Source organism: Triplophysa rosa, linkage group LG24 (genome assembly GCF_024868665.1).
Source record: "Triplophysa rosa linkage group LG24, Trosa_1v2, whole genome shotgun sequence".
NCBI lineage: Eukaryota > Metazoa > Chordata > Actinopteri > Cypriniformes > Nemacheilidae > Triplophysa > Triplophysa rosa.
In genome coordinates this window covers 9,702,012-9,719,605 of record NC_079913.1, presented here as the reverse complement: position 1 = coordinate 9,719,605, position 17,594 = coordinate 9,702,012, and the positions used below count along the sequence as shown (strand labels likewise).

Genomic DNA, 17,594 nt, shown 5'->3' with positions numbered 1-17,594 from the left:
TTCTCTTTTGCAAATAAACTATACTATGTTCATGTAAGCATTTTGTCCGTCTCATAAACAGTTAGCACATAGTCTTCATGGTTAAGCACATTGTCATGAAATCTTTCTAAAATGTTTACGTTTCAAGGCAGACTGCCGGTGTTACAGCCATTTTAGGATTGTTGTGAGTTGGTCTAATTGACTTAGGAGTCTCCTTCACTACCAGACCTGCAAACTCGGAAGAGGTGAAAAAGGTGACAGCCATACGACGAGGGGTGGGGGGGTTGTATTGTCATTTTCTTCAGGCTTTTGGCCTGCACACGTTTTTTAAGTAATAATTTTGTGCTACAGGAAAAAGTGAAAAATATGGAAAAAAGTCGTAATTAAACATCTAAAATGATCTTCATTTGTCTACTTTTTCTGAGAGGTGCACCTTTCTAAGCCTTTCCTAATACAAACCGGATGCCTGTCCGTTCAAAAGCAAAGGCTTTGGTTTCAGTTTTAAAACATGCAGAATTGAGAAAATAAAGTGCGGGACTGATGTTAAGAGAGTTATTAAGAGAGATAAAGTGCAGGACCTGATTGACGCGAGTTATAAGATCTCAAAAAAAAGTTATAAAGAACTTTCATAAAAAAGAACTGAATAATAAATATCAAAACCATTTTCTCTTTGATGGACACTTTGCGTTCGTCCCTTTCACCAATGCTTTTCACAGATGCAAACATGACGTTTAGAACGCGTGATTCTGGTTGGCCAAACGAATCCAGGTGCTGGACCAAAGAGGTTTCAGATGCTCGAGAGTAGACGCCTAAGTTGCGATCGTTTTTACTTCTGTATTTTGATGCATTTCAGAGTGAAATGGAATTAACGGATTCTCGCCGTCATACGTCATTTAAGATGGATATGATTACAGGACGGAAGTGCATTTTCAGATTTTAATTGAAGTTTATAAGGGCACATGATTTTTAAAAACAGAATGACCCACGTTGACAAACTATTTACAATGAACACTGCAATATTTCATGAAAAAATAGGCATTGTCATTTTAATTTCACTGGTACTTATAGGCAAAATAGGGTCCTCCTTTAAAACATAAAAACGCAGTTTACTTTATGAACTTATATTTACGTTAGCCAAATGAGGTCATACTGACATTTCTCGAAAAACCAGACCCAATAGCTCAAATTATAATAAATAAATAAAAATAATGACACGTAACTACTGCTTTTTCTACATAATCAAAAAAAAAGAAAAGAGAAAAATACTGTCCTATTAAAATTTGAATTTGCAACATTGAATTTGTAAGGGATAATCCACAGCTAGCCGTGCGTTAAAGGGTTTTAATGCACACCTTCCAGCCAATCAGAATCAAGTATTCAAAAAGACCATGGTATAAGTATTAATAATACATAACAATAAGAATTAGTAACATAAGCTTTTACAATTGTTGTAAATAACACAATTTCACCCAGCCCAACCTGTCTGACTCAACCCTGATCTGGGGCACTCAGAGACCGGGTCTCAGGCCATGTTCCATCTTTGGGACCTGGACTACTACAGCTAAACCAAACAGTGCAATGTTCCGATAGTGCCGCATTGTTTACACTTTCTGGTAACAAACCACACTTGACACACTTAAGCTTTACAGAGGACTCAGAAACACCTTTTTGCCTCTGGTGATAAAATAATTCAAGTTGTTCATCACATGAACTGAGTGGAAATGATCAGTGTGTGTTATTAACAGAGTATGACTAAGCAGAGTCAAACAAACCACAGACTAACTTTTACTGAACAAACATTTCAAACACAAAGGACGTGACACAAAGACTGTTTGTGTTTCCAAGATTTCCAGAAATCGCAGTTTCTCGTACGGAAACTGTTAACGATGAAATATTACGATGATGAACGGACATTATAGTGATAATTATGACCAGTCACGACCCATTTAATTCACTCCAGACCTTTTCACGTGCAGATCGCCCACGCTCCCTCGTACAGTCTTTGCTGGGGGGACATTGGTACGTAGGAGCGAGGGATGGTTAACAGACTCCTGTGTCGTGACCCGTTGCTGACTCACACGTTAACGGGGGGCTTTGGTTCTTTCCCATAATGCAGAGGGTGCCTGCGGTGCCAATGTGTCACAAGCAGCTGTTTTCTGCTTTATTAACATATACACATTTATTCATGCAGTCTGTCATCCTTCTACTTATCTACTTCTCCATCCATTCATGTGTGCTTCTTGCTCTGGATGTGACACTGAGCGCAGGGAATTCAGATTAACGCACACAGACATACGCAAGGTTTACTGCAGGCCTGCTGAGGGCCGTTCTGAACGCTGTACGTGTGCAGTTACGAGCTGGGTGGAGCATACACACATCAAACATATGCCAAATGCATGTCTGAGTTTGCTAAGTACACAGACGGAAAGCTTTTTAGCAATTTAAAGGTTAAACTGCCATACACGGGATGTTATAGTCTGTTAGTTTAATTGAAGAGAAATGTCCATTTACTTTAATAATTTATTATTAAGTTCAAATACAGTGGTGATGGAGACTTAAGACTAACCCCTAGAGTTATACTGATTAGTGTTAATAGTTACACTATTATTATGGCTTATAGAGATTTGGACATATTCCTAACCTTACGTATATTTGGAGTAGAAGGTGTCCTTCCCTTTTTGTGCCTACAGTATATGTCCATAAATTCTACCTCAAATGATAAATAACGCTTTTATTGACCGCTACCAATTGTTGGCAGATGTTATCTGTGCATCACTAAATAAAACATTGGCTTGCTGAAGAGGCTTTTGCTACTACAGTACTCCTAAGAAATCTCATAATAAATCACACAAGAAAACCCAACAGATTCACGTTAAAGGAACCATATCAAGGGGCCAAAATGTTTTTTTTTCCAATGACACACACGAAAACCCCCTAGCGTCATAGCATCAAATAAACTATTCCCCACAGTAAAGTGGCTAGAAGCAAGCCATAAGGCATCACCACTGTGCCCTTGAGCAAATCATTTAACCTTAGGTTGCTCCAGGGGGACAGTCCATGCAACAGGTGGATTGTGAGTCACTTCACTTGAGGTAAAAGCATGTGCTAAATGACTGAATGTATGGTTTACGGCTTGGGATAACCTACAGTACATATTTAAAGTAAGATGTCACAATTCTCTCGATAAAGCATCTCAATAGAGTCGATCTATAAGAATGCACAATGTCTAGAAACATATGTTGAGGTTCTGTTCTACATCAGAGCATATGCAGTGAATCAACGCGTATGGGAGAGCAGATAATTGCTGTACTTCCTTGAGTGCTCGGAGTCCAAATGAACGCCTGTTATTGTTCTAATACAACATCTGACAAGCCTCACAATTCCACTGTGACAAGAACCAACTTCTCTGCGAGGCCAGGAAGACTTCTCAATCTGTTTTCTCGCTAACTGGGCATTCAAAGGCATTTGACAATAAACATCCTGAATTATGTTTCAGAAGTGTGACTGAATAAATAGAAAAAAATCAGGATCAATCAGGACGTATAAAGATCTAGATCTTTGTGATTATGTTTCAAAGCATAAAACCAGAGACCTTCAACATTTGATGGCACATTCTCCAAGCCACAGCAATAAACAAACCGCTAACTTCCTCAACTCCGCTGCATTCAGCAGTCTATGTTGACGCTAGTTGGGCTGTCTTAAATATCTGTCACATAAACATTAAACAACGCTACGAACAAACAACATTAGCAATAAAAATACCAAACAGATTCCAGCGATCTAACCTGGAAACGCTTGCGAGGAAAGACTCTGGTGACCTGGATGTGTTTGAGGGAAGAAATGCTTGATCATTCTATGCCGCCCGAAGGAAGAAGAAAAGTCGAGGACACGGCTCCGAGATGGCGTCCTGGAGCCTCATCAGACATTTTGAGATCTATCATAAACATATTAATTCAGCTAATGACCTGATTTGCCCGTCATATGAAGCTGGCACAAAGCCCAAGAAAGAAAAAGCCAGATAATACTGCCCTCATTACCAATGAGCATCTTAATCAATGAGCGTCAAGGGAAACCAACAACCTTCAAGAAAGTAAGAAAGGCAGAGAGACGAATACATATACTAAGCGCATACACAATCTTTATGAATAAATGTATTAAATACGCAGAAATTGATTTTTTGTAAACATCCTTGTTAATTATTAGACTGACATATCTGGTGACATCACGTAAAGAGTTATTCAGTCATTCCATATTCTGAAGGTCTGTTTACAACAGGAACAAGTCTACACCACGAATACAACTTTACAATGAACAATGTATTTTTACGTGTTTTTTTTCAGCTGAGAAAAGCTACACGTGTATGTATGTGATGGGTCAAAGCAACAGCATGTTCAGGAACAGATATGTAACATTCCAGAATCGAATGGTGTATCACAGCGCACAAAACATCCTTTCCATCTTCCAGTCGCTCGAGTGTTTGCCTAGCAGAAGAGGTTCATGTTTGGCTCTGACACGTCTCTCTCCTCTGGTCCTGTGATTGACCGAGGCTGTGTTTACCTGAAAGCCAGCCCTCGTCAGCAGCGGTAGACGACAGCACAACACAAACATGAACATCTGCTGAGCTACGGGCCACCACAGAGATCCTGCTCAGTTAGGACACCAACTTGCAGGCTGCTAATGGCTGTACGCGTCCATTAGTTTGACTGTGAGCGGTGTCAAGAGGTAAGTGAAAAGAAATTGTTGTGAGCAGCGACAGGCAGATATATCGACCAGGATGATCATTCTGACCTTACTTTTGACATTATCGACATCAGCGATTTACTGGGCCTGCTAACAGAAGTGGACATTAAATCAAGTGTCAATAATTACAAAGCCTTGTTTAGGCAAAATTGATATAAGCAGGCACATTGTCTAGAAACATATTTGCCAATGTTGAGCGTAACCACATCATGTATAGTATCATTTCTTTAAGCAGTTTCTCTGTGTTTCCAGTGAACACTTGTTTATTTTCTGTTTTCAAACATTTAAATAATAAATGTCGTAAAATGATTTTTTAAAATCACTTCCATCTACTGTATATATTATAAACAACTTATTTGCTACCATTAAATTATGATGTATGTATACAGTTTAACAAAAATATCTGTAGGGAAACAATAAGCACAAATTTACCATCATCTCATCACAGGAACCAAAGTTTAAATATGATATTTGTAGTAAAACTTTGGTAACCAATCCACCGAAGTGCAAAATCAAAAGTAAAGTGGCAAGATGCAAATCATGACTAAAAATAATTCCTTAAAAAGCTACTGAATCCAAAAGCGAGTCATCTAAAATTAGACTCTCGTAAACCATTCTTCATCGTTGTCATTCGGCGTCTATTTCAAACCCATAAAGAGTTCAAGACTGTTTTATTCCGTCCATCAAAACGGCATATCAAAGCGCTTTCCTGTCCCTCGCAGACAGCGCGCTACACAAACACCATTGTTTCGTTGCCATAATGAACTGTAGAGCTTTCCGCATGACAGATGTGCGGCAGGCCTGAGGGGGCGGGGCTACATTATTGACAGCAATTTACAGGCTTCGCTCGGTTGCGTTTGTTCAGTCAGGTGCGGCAGGTGCGCGCGCGAGGAGCGGGCTTATCGCAAGCCGCGCTGTTGCTATGGGTCGGCAGCTCCGTTGCCACGGCGCCAAGAGGCGGCAGCCGGAGGCCTTGGATGGAGGGGATCTCAGGAAAGGAAAAGACTGAGACGCAAGGTTTTCTGCAGGCTTTAAATCAGCGAAGCTACAACCTGTGGAGACTTGGGGAAATAACGTCTGCTGCGCCACAGCAGTTGATGCTGTCGGATAAGAAGAGAAAATCAACAGATGCACACTAGAATGAGGGGGCATGAGATGCTCTGATCAGAATAAGCCCGTTACATGTCAATCACTGAGAACTAATGGCCTGATGACACAACCCCGAGTTCATTTTAGCTGTCGGACTATTTCAGCGGTGATCAATGCAGCCTGGCCCCTTACCCAATGTGTGCACGTCGCATGAAATGATTAAAACGCCATTTAACTCCGAAGCAGCTGACAGGATAATCGATTGACATCTGCGCGCATTTGTGGCCGCATACTATATATACACGATCGTGTCCATCACTCAAAGTTCATCAACTATATATGCGCATTTACAGATTATATCGTTGAATGCGAAATAACTGTGGGGCATTTTTCGGGGAGTTTTTAGGCTTCATGACATGTGTTGAACGTCCTCCAAATGCGATCGCACTGATCAAAGAGGTTTTAAGCATCGCTTATCATTGCGCAGAATGTGTCTGGGTATTAAAAACGGAACGGTTCGGGTACACCCCCGCGTCATGCCCATGATAGCGCCAGCAACACTTATTATACACCCCCTAACATCACATCCATAGGGCACATACACAGTTTCCAAACAGAGGGAATGCAAAAAGAGAAATTACCTTGATGGTTTTCAAGGGTGTCCTCCGGTATGTACATGTTTTTGCTTTCATTTACCATATATGTAGTCCGGCTTTATCCGAAGGTGAATGAAGAAAAATGTTGTTAAAAAAGAGGGGGTAGGAAAAAAGCAACCCAGGGGAAAGAAATCAAAGAAAAAGGTGAAGAAAAAATGAAAAACGCAAAGCGTAAGATATTCCTTCTTTTGCGCCTTAGTTAATATTACCTGATCCCCATTATAGAGCTAAAGATCAGGAAAGGATATTCGCAGGAACCACCTAAGAAAACGAACCAGTGCATCTTTGGAACATCCGGGCCCTAAGAAACATGATACCAGCACCGCGTGCCGATAATCGATAATCAAACCGGATCGGAAACGGTTCGAAAAGGATGCTGCAACAGCCAGAAGAAACGCAGGGAACGCGGACGCTGCCGTAGTTTCAGAGACCGTTCAAAGCGCATCAAAAGGTAAACGGCGTGTATATTCCAGATCTCACGGGGTTAAATCTTCAGATATGATCGATTCCATCTGTGATGCTCCAGAACGGGCGTAGTTTGTGTCGCGCCTCGTTAGAAAAGAGAGTGCGGAATCGGCCGTGTCCAGTCCATATTGGAGAGAAAGGGGAGTAGTCAGACTGTGGCCCTGCGGAGAGAGAGCGCTCACCACCACCGCCAGCCTCTCTGCAATGATCTGACGACCAAACCCCCTCCCCTGTAGACTTCCTGACTGCTTCCAGATGTGACTGCGCTAGAAAGGAGAATAAATCCTCCACGCTTTTCCAGACCTGCTCTATCTCTTAAGGGAGACCAAACTTGGGAAGATCCTAGTCAGATCGCCTCAAATTCATCGAGGCGTACCAAAATGATGGCCAGGTATTTTCTTGAGCAGTTTGGACCTGAGTTCTGAATCATTACAGAAAATAAATTGTTCTCTCGACCACAACAAGCAAAACATGCAAAAGAATATTATATTATGCTTACTGAACTAAGTTTGTCCATTAATGTCCATTAAGACTTCTCTTAATATGACAAAATGCCACAAAATTCTGCTGGGGTTGATGTTTAGTTTGTTAGCAGCAGGTGTCGGGTTGATTTTACTGGTCTGATTTTTCTCGTTTTCTGTGCTTTACTGATCTTTTTCAGGATTGTCAGGCTCTGATAAAGGGGACGATGGGGCCTGGGAATTTCAACAAGTTGACTGAGAATCTTTCATCAGCAAATGGTCAAGTATGATTTTAGCAGGCCCTTCCCTGGTTATGCCCCTCCTTCTGGTCATGAGAAAACTTCACATGTCCCTGGAGACATCTCCTGCCCCCAGATTATTCTATCACTCTCTGTCTCTCTTGCAAACTCTCTTTCTCTCCCTGTGCATCTGAATGACAGATTTTGAATATCGAATTAGTCAGAACAGTAAAAGAAGAGACATACAGTAGAACTTCAAAATTTTAGACGTTCCATGAATAAATAAACAGCTCTCCTAGCATTCTAAACATTCGCTCAACAACCAAGACCTTTGGATTTGGCTAGAACATGGCTTTGAACAAAAGTTCATGATGCAGGTCAGCACATTCTCTTCAGCATCATCAAAGAAGTGATTAACTTTAGTTTATGTAATGCACAGAGGAAATGTTCAGAATGTTCATTTAATCTGAAAAAAATTGTGGACATCAGTACCAAATGAAAACTGGTTAATGCACATAATTCGTTGTAGCTTTCAGTTTTCATTTTAAATGTCAAGACAAATTTGTCTCTGTGGTCATGCATGATTGTTTAAATTACACTGTAATTATGGACTAGTCAACTAACTAAACATACTTAACTGAAGCATCACAACTTTCCCTATGTGCTTTGTCTCCATGACATGTTATGGGAAATTAACACACTTTGCTAAACGTTTAAAGAGGTAGGATATTACTGAACACACACGTGGCTTTTTATTTGCTGTAAATGTTTGTAAAAACAGGTGTGTTTGTATTTATTTAGGATTGTTTTATAAGCGTTAAAAACCGCAAATGGAACTCGTGTGAGAACGGGGATAAATTACGAGTAATTGTGTAGTGCTTCCCTCTAGTGGCAAACGATTAAAGTGCAGTTAAGCAAATTGTCCATTAGAAAGCCTAGTTGACTAGATGCAACATGATCAGAGTTGTGAAGTTTTGCTTATGGATGGCCGCTGTCTTTAATATTGCTGTACTTAAAAAAATACAGACAAGATGCGTTTAAAGGGGTTAAAGCTAAACTCTTCACGAGCAGGACTGGACAACTCCGAACATGGCCCTGAAGAAAAACGTAGAAGTGTTTCATTTAAAGTCACGTTTGGTTCCTTGGTTTTCCTACACCCTAATGAGTCATTAGCTGGAACTCTTTATACTGTTTATATAACAAAACCTTTAAAGGCCATAGGGCCTCCGGCTTGCAAAATATGTTTTAGACAGATTGTGTCAATATTTATATTTATAACTGAAGGACTGGACGAGTAATTACAAACATTTCAATTAATAACGATGCCTACCAGAGCGCACATAATGCAGCAATGCGAGTAAAGTCCTCGAGGGCTTCTCAGGAACAGACAATCTCTGTACCGCCAGTTCACTGCATAACTACCAATGCATTTTTCTGCAATATGATGCAAAATCAAAGGCATGGTGCTCTCAGGTGAGCTCATGTAGGTGGCAGCTGCAGGGGCGGGGCTTGAGGCAACGCGATACTCTGACTCGATTGTTTTTCCCGTGAGTGCGCTCGCTCGGAGAGCAGCTGCTTCTGTCTGCTCTCGGCGAAAATATGGCGATAGTCAGCGGGCTAGGAATTAGAGATGTAACAAAAAGCATTTTTTACTAGTTTTACTGTTTTAAAGAGTTTGAGAATATATACCAACCGTCAGAAGAGTGAAATAACGTTTTTGAATGCTGCTTTATTGAGTTGGCTAGTGCTTATAACGCAGATTAGGAGTGCTGCCATTTTTTCAGAGTAACGTCAGGTAAGTTTCACTCTTTAAGTTTCACATTTATAACACAGTAGTAACTCACGAAGGCCTGATTTGTTTAATTTAGATACTATGTGCATGCGGCATTTATTCAAGGTATACGGGCATTATTCTTTTTAGTGGCACTTGTTAAGAAAAACAACAACATTTGAGATTTGAAGACATTCTTTACTCTTTGAGTATTCATATCGCCTATGGTGCGTAACACGTCCTGCACTGGTTATGCTACAGATATGTATACAGTATATCAAATCGCTATACTATTAACTATTACTTTTAAGGTTATTGAAGCGGTTGGAATTTCATTGTCTTACATGATGGCTAGCCAACTATTGCAACTATGCAACCCGTTGATTACCATTTGGAACACCTAGTCGTCTATTTATAATAATAATTTAAATGTATTTTTATTCTCTCTATATTAATATGTTTGTTAACAAACATGTCTAACTTGGTTAATAATTTCATATCATTTCTTATACTGGACTGTATTCAAAGGGTGGTGAATTCCAACCTCGCATCACATTTTATTTTAAATGAAGCATTAACATGATTTTACCCATAACGTTATATGCCTGTTTTATTACGTGTTTTAATGCTTTTATAAATTTGATATTCACATGTATTTATGTTCAAAGGACAGAGCTGGAATCATGACTGCAAGTACAGGAGGTGGGAGCTGTTTAGGCATGAGTCTGTCTGCTCTAAAGAGACTTGACCCCTATATCAGCAGCATCACAGACCTGGCCAGCCAAGTAGCGCTCTACACATTCAACAACTTTACAAATGAATGGGTAAACAGTGATATCAAAATCCTTAATGACAGCCATAATGTCTGTGTAAATGAATTGCTACTGTTAAAAAGGTTTAAATATTAATAACATATAGAAATATTACAACTGTTCTTATAGTAGTAAAAGTGTAGTGGTTAAATATACTTTTTTTGTTTAACAGGAGAAGACAGATGTGGAGGGAACTCTTTTTGTCTATAACAGGTTTGGGAGTGCATTTTCTGTTCCAATATGACAATACCCTGTCTCACAGCGTGTTCTATAAAGTAATGGTTTGCTAAGTCTGGTTAACCAACAACCATTAAGCTCAGATTTCAACCAGTACTATACACCCTAACATTGTCTTCATATATATGACAGGAGTAGCCAAAGTCGTTGAATGAGATCTGAACATTTGTCCATATAGTTGTTTAGATACTTTACCCTCCTAAGCTTAATGCTCAGTCAGTTTTTAACGTAAGTTCTCTGTGTTTCAGACTCGCTTCCCCCAGGCATGGCTTCACCATCCTGAATCGCTTGAGCATGGAAAATCTGACAGAACCCATCACTAAAGAATTAGATTTTCAGCTGCAGCATCCGTTTCTCCTGTACAGGAATGCCCGCTGTGAGTCTCTCTACTCAAATGTATTCATTAATAATCCTACAAGAGGCTGATTGGTCATATTTGTTTCTTAAACAACTACTAACACAGTGTGGTAAGTTTCTGCATCCGAAATACCTGTTATAACTGACAGGCTCAGAAATCAGAATTTTGGCTAGTATGTCAAGAAAATGTGAAAAATCTGATGGTCACTTCTCTATCAGGAACGTGTGGTGTGTTTGTGAGCGTGCGAGAGCACAGGGTGAGCATCCATCCAAAACGGAAGAAGTTAACGGCAGTAAAAGTCTGTCTGGATTGAGAGAGCTGTCAGACTGGCGTCTGTGTGTTGGTGTATAAGAGAGAGCGAGATCAGAGATTGCTGGCAGACATGCCTGTATGAGAGACCTCAGAGCCACAGTGCCTTATATGGTGCAGAGGAGTGTGTGTGTTTCTCTCCCAGTTTCCTGCCAGCATCACAGACCCAGCCAGCCAATCCTGATTAGATAACAACTCTCTTACACATTTCCAAGGAAACCCTTGATAAAAATGTACTGATAGCATGTACGCGGCAAGGTCTTGGGTACTTTTGAATGAATCGTAGATCTCGTTTCAGCTGGATTGTAAGTGATTAGCCTTGCAGAATTGTTTATAGAACGTTGCAGATGCGTTTTTAGAGCGTTGCAAGAACAACTGCATGAAAATTGGTGGTAACCAACTGAAGGGAATGTTATGCTGCATGAAACTACAAAACAAATCTGTATTCATGTCGGCATGCAGGTGAGATTTTACAGGTCGAGCGTCGCACTAAATTATTTTTTACCAGATAGATTTTGTTAGATCACATTGTATGGTAACATCAGAGAAAACTATTTTTATAAAGTAAAATTCCACAATGCTTTGATGTTGTTGGTAATGGTTAAGGGCTTGTTCAAATGTTTTAAACGCACACACAGACACGCTCTCTCTCTCTCAAGTTCCAAGTGTGCTAGATTCTGTCATCTCATCTCTTAAATAAACGCCCTTTTGCCTGTGATTTGTGATGGTGTGATTGGCTCTTACCGCCTGGCCGTACGTATGAGTAGCCCAGCTCATTCTCAGACACAAGTTTCCCTTTGAATCGCACCTCTACCTCCTCCTCAAGTCGTTGGTGTTTCAGCCGGCGTCGGCTGAACAGCCCCTGCAGCATCTTCTCTCTCTGAGGTTTGAATCCTTTGCAGATAAAAGCTTTAGTCTGTTTGAAGCAGATCAGAAGTTCAGTCTCCTCGAGGTCTTGTGTGAATTCAACTCCATTCAGTAAAACGTGAAGCGTACGCTCTTTAACTATGATTCCACACAAGGAAAGACACAAAGTTCAACTCTTTCGCTTTGTGGTGTTTTGCTAAATTCGACTTTAAAAGGTCTTGTAGTCTGCTTTCATCTTCTTGGTCTTTCTCTGTGTCTCTTCACGATTCACTGTGTCCTTCTCCCCTTGCTCTCTCTCTTGGTCCGAGTTACGTGTGTTCTTCTGTTCCCGGGCAGTATTTTGTTTTTCCCCATACGCTGACCCCCGTGGTGCTCTCTGAGAGCGTTCTGAGAATGGACGGTGTGGATACAACACCAACCCTCTCCCTCTCTCTCTCTCTCTCTCTCTCTCTCTCTCTCTCACTGCTCTGGGTTCTGTTATCTCTGTTGTCTACTTGTGGAGGTGAATGGAACAGGTCCTGATGCAGCTGTCAGCGCCAGACTCTAAGTTTAGTTCTCAAACCTCACTGCCTACTTCACTGGCATCTTGATAGAACTACAGTCTGCACCCTTCAAAGGTTGTCCTATGTCAGGGGTGTCCAAAGTCAGTCCTGGAGGGCCGGTGTCCTGCAAAGTTTAGCTTCAACCCTAATCAAACACACCTGAACAGCTAATCTAGGTCTCACTAAGCAGACTAGAAACTTCCAAACAGGTGTGTTGAGCCAAGTTGGAGTTAAACTCTGTAGGACAGTGGCTCTCCAGTACTGACATTGGACACCCCTGTCCTATGTTGTTCTTTAAAGTGACCAATGACTGATGCCGAAACACTGAAATATAGGCTGGTTGTTTCCTGTATGATCCTGAAAGAAAACATCTGGTGACTAATGATCGTTTAGAGGCAGATGACCGTTCTGGTGGGATGGTACAGCGGTTGGCACTGGTTCTGCTTGGGGATTTGGGAGTTTGGACTCTGGGAAAGGAATGTCTAATTGAGTGTGTGTTCATATGGGACATTATGAGTGTATGTGGACATGTGAACAAAATTCATGTCAGTTTCCTTGGTACTTTAGCAGCTAACTGCGTTACAGCTTATTCTGTTGTTGATTTGTTCGTATTATCTTGTTATTTGATTGGTTTGTATCGTATTTGATATAGTGTTTTCCTCTTTGGCAGTGTCCATCTACGGAATTTGGTTTTATGATAAAGAAGACTGTCAACGTATTGCAGAACTCATGAAGACGTGAGTTTTTCTTCCATTTGCGGCATCTTTCTGCTCTCATTAGGGATGCAAGTTGGAAGAAATGTGACTCTTCTGGGTCCATTTTTACATCAGCTCTTAACTAATGGAGACAAGGGCGACTGTGCCTCCTTAATTCTAATCCTAAATTAAATTCCTTTCCTCATTAAATAATGAATTGTGAGAGCTGCAAAGCCTCACTTCAATCCACATCTGCACACACAATCAGGTAAAAAAACAAAAAACTTAAAGTGATAGTTTACCCAAAAATGAAAATTCTGTCATCATTTACTCGCATTCTTATCATTTCAGACAAGTTTCTTTCTTCCGCAGAACATAAAAGAAGATATTTTGAAGAATGTTGTTAAACAGCACCCGTTCACACGCATTGGTTTTGTGTCCATACAATAGGAGTGAATGGGTGCTGTTTAACAACATTCTTCAAAATATCTTCTTTTATGTTCTGTGGAAGAAAGTCAAATCACAAGAGGGTGAGTAAATGATGACAAAATTGATATTTTGGGCGAACTATCACTTTAAGAAACACACAAGTGAGTAACCACTCATTCCATTTGGCCAAACTATCAAAATAATTTAAACCCCATTACGTTTCATACTACAAACACATTTTTTTGTTGTAGTGTAACTGATGTATTAGTAGGGAATAAAACACACTCATAGAGTGTTCTGGCACAGTGTCTGGCATACATTCAAGAATCAGTAAAAGAACCAGGTGTCATAAAACATCCAGTTCCAGTCATTTTGTTTATTTTAAGGATCAGAACTGGCTTTAAATTCTCTGCCCTTGTTGTTTTTCACACTCTTTATGTTTTGTGTATATCAGTTTGGCAGGACAAGAACAGCAGTTACAGGTACAGGTGCAGAGCAGCAGCGTATCTCCACGATCGGCGGAGCAGGGGGTGGATATACTGCAGATGCTCACTAAAGCACGAGATGATTATGACAAGGTGACATTCAACTTTGAATTTTGCTGGTTTTAAATGGTCATTTCTTGCAAGCATACAAGTTTTCTGTGCACTAGAGGTCACCAGTGCTCATCTAAATAGATTTCACTTACTTTGTCTCTTCTTTATAGGGGAAAATCCCTTCTGAACCAAAAGAGATTGGCAGTGGTGGCGTCATCTACGGAAACCCACATCTTATTAAACCTATTCCCCTTAAACCTGCACAAGACCAGCACATACAGGGACAAACACAGCAGGTACAATATGATCCCTCTTGATATGTTTTATGTGATCCAGTGCAAATGTAACATTAATGTAGCATTAAATAAAAAAACTACGCTTTTCACTTTTTCAGGATGGAGAGATGAACCCCAAACACTTCTCTGTCACCGCTTTGTTTGGTGCTCAGCCAAAGCCAGACTCGGTCTCCCCACAGCCCAGCTCAAGTGTCAACAGGACGGGCCCAGCTCGATCAACAGTAGCCCGTTCTTTGTCTTACGATGACCCGTCCCCATCAAGTGGCCCTGTGGTTTCCAACCCCCCTATGCAACACTGTCCAGCCATCCACAAGCTCATGTCTGGGTCCCTGCTGCAGCCACTGTCTGAGTCCCCAAAGAGCTGTCTCTGTGAAAACGGAGCTGTCCAGAACCAGCCTGACCCAATACAAAGACTGTTAATGAACCCACCTCCTGTGACAGAGGTTTCGCCCGGCCTGCAGGGAGAATGTGGGGTGGGGCCCCAAATCCACCCTAATCCTAAAGTATCAGGATCGACCCAGGCACAGTACTTGCTGTATGTCCCTCCCAACAAAGCGCCCCCTGCTGGGGTGGGAAGCGGTGAAGTGTCACCCCATGAGCTTCTGCAGAGGCTCACTTTGGTGCAGAAGGAGCAGGAACTCAACCCCCGTCAGGAGCTCTTACAGTCCAACCTGACCACCGGCAACTCCAGTCTCAGCAAAACCAATCCAGCACAGGTAAATGAAATCATCCTCGGCTTTAAAAAATGGAAATTTATCACATAAAGTGGTTTTAACTGTCCTATCATGCTGAAGGGGTATCTCTGATTCATTGTGTGTGTGTGTGTGTGTGTGTGTGTTTGCAGGTGATCTCACCACAACGTATCCCAGCAACAGTAGCTCCAACCCTCCTCCTGTCACCCAGCATGTTCGCTAAGACTAAAACCACAACCACCAGAACAACAGCAGAACCCGAACCCAGAGCACTTAGCAAAACTCAGCTACAGGCCACACTGCTCCATCTCATTACGGTTCGAACCATACCCATTGCTTTGCTATCTTATATTATATTTGTTCGCTATCAGAACTTTGCCATACAGGAAAAGCAGTGTGCATGTGACATGATCAAGGTTCAGTCATATTTAAAACAAACATTGGCTGATATCTTGATAGAGAGAGCTTTTTCTACAGGCACTGACATGCCCACCCGCATTATATGATATGGAAAATATGTCATTAATAGACACATGGCATGGGATTGATCATTGCTCTGACTCTAATGGTTTGTTTTTCTCTCTCTGTGTTTCAGAACGATGTCTCATTTCTAGACACCATCTATGAAGCATATGTCTCCCGTCTAGCAACAGACTCCAGCTCAAAACCTTTCTGAAGCGGGAACACCATCTGCAGACACAAACGCAAAGCTTTCACACTCTGGACACATGCTGTCATCCCAACTCAGGACTCCCCCTGCTGTCGTGAGTGTAGAGCTTGTAGCATTCAGTAAGTTGACACAAGATTTATGTCAGGTTGTGGCTAAATTGGATGATCTAAATGTCATATCAACCTGCGATTTTAGATTTCTGAATCTTAAAAAGTATTTTAATATTCTTGGGAGGAATTTTATAATGGATTTTACAGCTTTCAGATAGCAGGGCAAGAAATGTGATGTCTGTAATATCAAGGAAAAGGGGATTGATTGGAATGACATTTTCCTTTTTAATGAAAGCATCATTTTTAATGTAGCATATCTTAACAGTGCCAAGAAATAAAAGAGTTTGTAGACTGCACCATGGACTCTTATATAATATAAAAAAGACATATTTTGACAGAAATCAGGATAAGCTCAGACATAAATGTCTTGGTTTCCTGCATTTATCATAGGTAAACCATACAGAGACCACATCCCTGCCCAAACCAGCACGAATAGTTTATTCTTTAGGTTAGGTTTTCACATCTTATCTTACAGAGGAAACAGAAATGGATTTTGTTTAAATGGTGTACAAAACATGTACATATAAATATATTATATTTTTCTATGGGTGTTTCCTTTGTTTTGATCAACATGCTGGATTTTGTTAGGTGACCCCTTTTTCTCATAAACTCAGTTAATGCCATCAAGTGTTCAACAGTCAGCTGGTCAATTTGAAGACATGCTGACAATTTTTCTTTCATTGTTTTGCTTATTAAAAAATTTCCCACCACCCCATATGCTGTACTGTTTTACATTTGTTACGGTCTATTTTTATGTTTATTGGTTCTGATTTCAGGGGTATAACGTTGATGTAAACACCAGGCTACACATGCTTTCTTTCAGCAGACATGAAATAGGACGGTGTGCAGACTGATGTTAAATGAAGTCTATCAAAAAGCTTTCAGAATAACCAGATAGTTACACTAGCAAGAGCGCTAAGTTTGCCCTAGGGAAATTCTGGAACTCTACGAGTGCGTCTGACTGCTGGCCCTTAAATGCTAATTAACACCAAAATGTAAAGACCTCATTAAAAACAACATTTTCAATAAGGAGAGGTGCAATTCCCCAGGCTCTTCAGTTAATAATTGATTTTGTGGGTTTATGTGAAGTGGTTTTAAAGGGGGACCATCAGAAGACGGCTATCATAAGCATTAGAGCCAATGAAATAGAGCAATTTCAAATCTAAATAGTACCTGCAAACAGCAAAACTGCTGCGGGAAATGTGTGTGCTGGTGAGTAAACTGGAGTGGGGATGAAGGGTACTCATTGGGTTCAGCTGATAGGGTGAACGTTGTCAGCATTAATCTCCAGTATCTCCATGCGCTGTCCCATTATGAGCCATCTGTTTAACACAGGAAGCAACCCTGTATAGCTCTGTGGGTCACAAAATGCAGGATTCATAACTTTGTAACACTTCGTATTAAGGTATTCATACGCACTATTAACTAGACACTTATTAACATTAATATTACTAGCACACTAGCTGTAAATTAGTATTAATCATTACATTTTCAACTAAGATGCACTATTGCACATTTGAACTAAAATGCACTATATGCGTTTTCTGACAGTATATCCTTAGCAGCTCACATCTAGAAGCATAAACACACACTCACTGCAGGTATATATCTGTCTGGTCTGGAGGATGTGAGCTGTTATTT

At 40.7% G+C, this 17,594-nt stretch overlaps 2 protein-coding genes across 16 annotated transcripts in view; one reads left to right on the top strand and one right to left on the bottom strand.

Moving 5' to 3' along the window:
- cacna1c (calcium channel, voltage-dependent, L type, alpha 1C subunit) overlaps positions 1-7,105 on the bottom strand; it is a 102,110-nt gene extending 95,005 nt beyond the window's left edge. For 5 of the 13 annotated variants that reach the window (XM_057323829.1, XM_057323836.1, XM_057323837.1 and 2 more), the window contains exon 1: positions 6,450-7,104. In XM_057323829.1, coding sequence (XP_057179812.1) covers positions 6,450-6,507 — 58 coding nt within the window. In that variant the 5' untranslated portion in view covers positions 6,508-7,104. Of the gene's footprint in view, positions 1-6,449 lie in introns of all 13 variants that reach the window. The other 8 variants (XM_057323830.1, XM_057323832.1, XM_057323839.1 and 5 more) reach the window with 5 other exon arrangements.
- On the top strand, positions 6,371-16,668 carry dcp1b (decapping mRNA 1B). 3 transcript variants are annotated; one of them, XM_057323851.1, is made up of 11 exons: positions 6,371-6,476; positions 7,591-9,424; positions 10,069-10,224; positions 10,385-10,425; positions 10,698-10,825; positions 13,196-13,262; positions 14,104-14,227; positions 14,356-14,481; positions 14,580-15,197; positions 15,326-15,490; positions 15,769-16,668. In XM_057323851.1, the coding sequence occupies exons 3-11, from the start codon at positions 10,084-10,086 to the stop codon at positions 15,847-15,849; spliced, it is 1,491 nt and encodes a 496-aa protein (XP_057179834.1). In that variant the 5' UTR covers positions 6,371-6,476; positions 7,591-9,424; positions 10,069-10,083; the 3' UTR covers positions 15,850-16,668. The 3 variants fall into 3 exon arrangements, with proteins under 3 accessions (XP_057179834.1, XP_057179835.1, XP_057179833.1); XM_057323852.1 differs by lacking the exon at positions 6,371-6,476 and adding an exon at positions 7,209-7,320 and having other exon boundaries at positions 10,074-10,224; XM_057323850.1 differs by lacking the exon at positions 6,371-6,476 and adding an exon at positions 7,209-7,320.
- The last annotated feature ends 926 nt before the right edge of the window (positions 16,669-17,594 follow it).

What these genes read in the sequence shown, in the direction of transcription:
- dcp1b (XM_057323851.1), top strand. Translation starts at nt 10,084, where the DNA reads ATGACTGCAAGTACAGGAGGTGGGAGCTGTTTAGGCATGAGTCTGTCT. An exon ending in ACTCTTTTTGTCTATAACAG is followed by an intron (nt 10,426 to 10,697) that starts GTTTGGGAGTGC and finishes TCTGTGTTTCAG; the next exon opens with ACTCGCTTCCCCCAGGCATG. An exon ending in ATTGCAGAACTCATGAAGAC is followed by an intron (nt 13,263 to 14,103) that starts GTGAGTTTTTCT and finishes TGTGTATATCAG; the next exon opens with TTTGGCAGGACAAGAACAGC.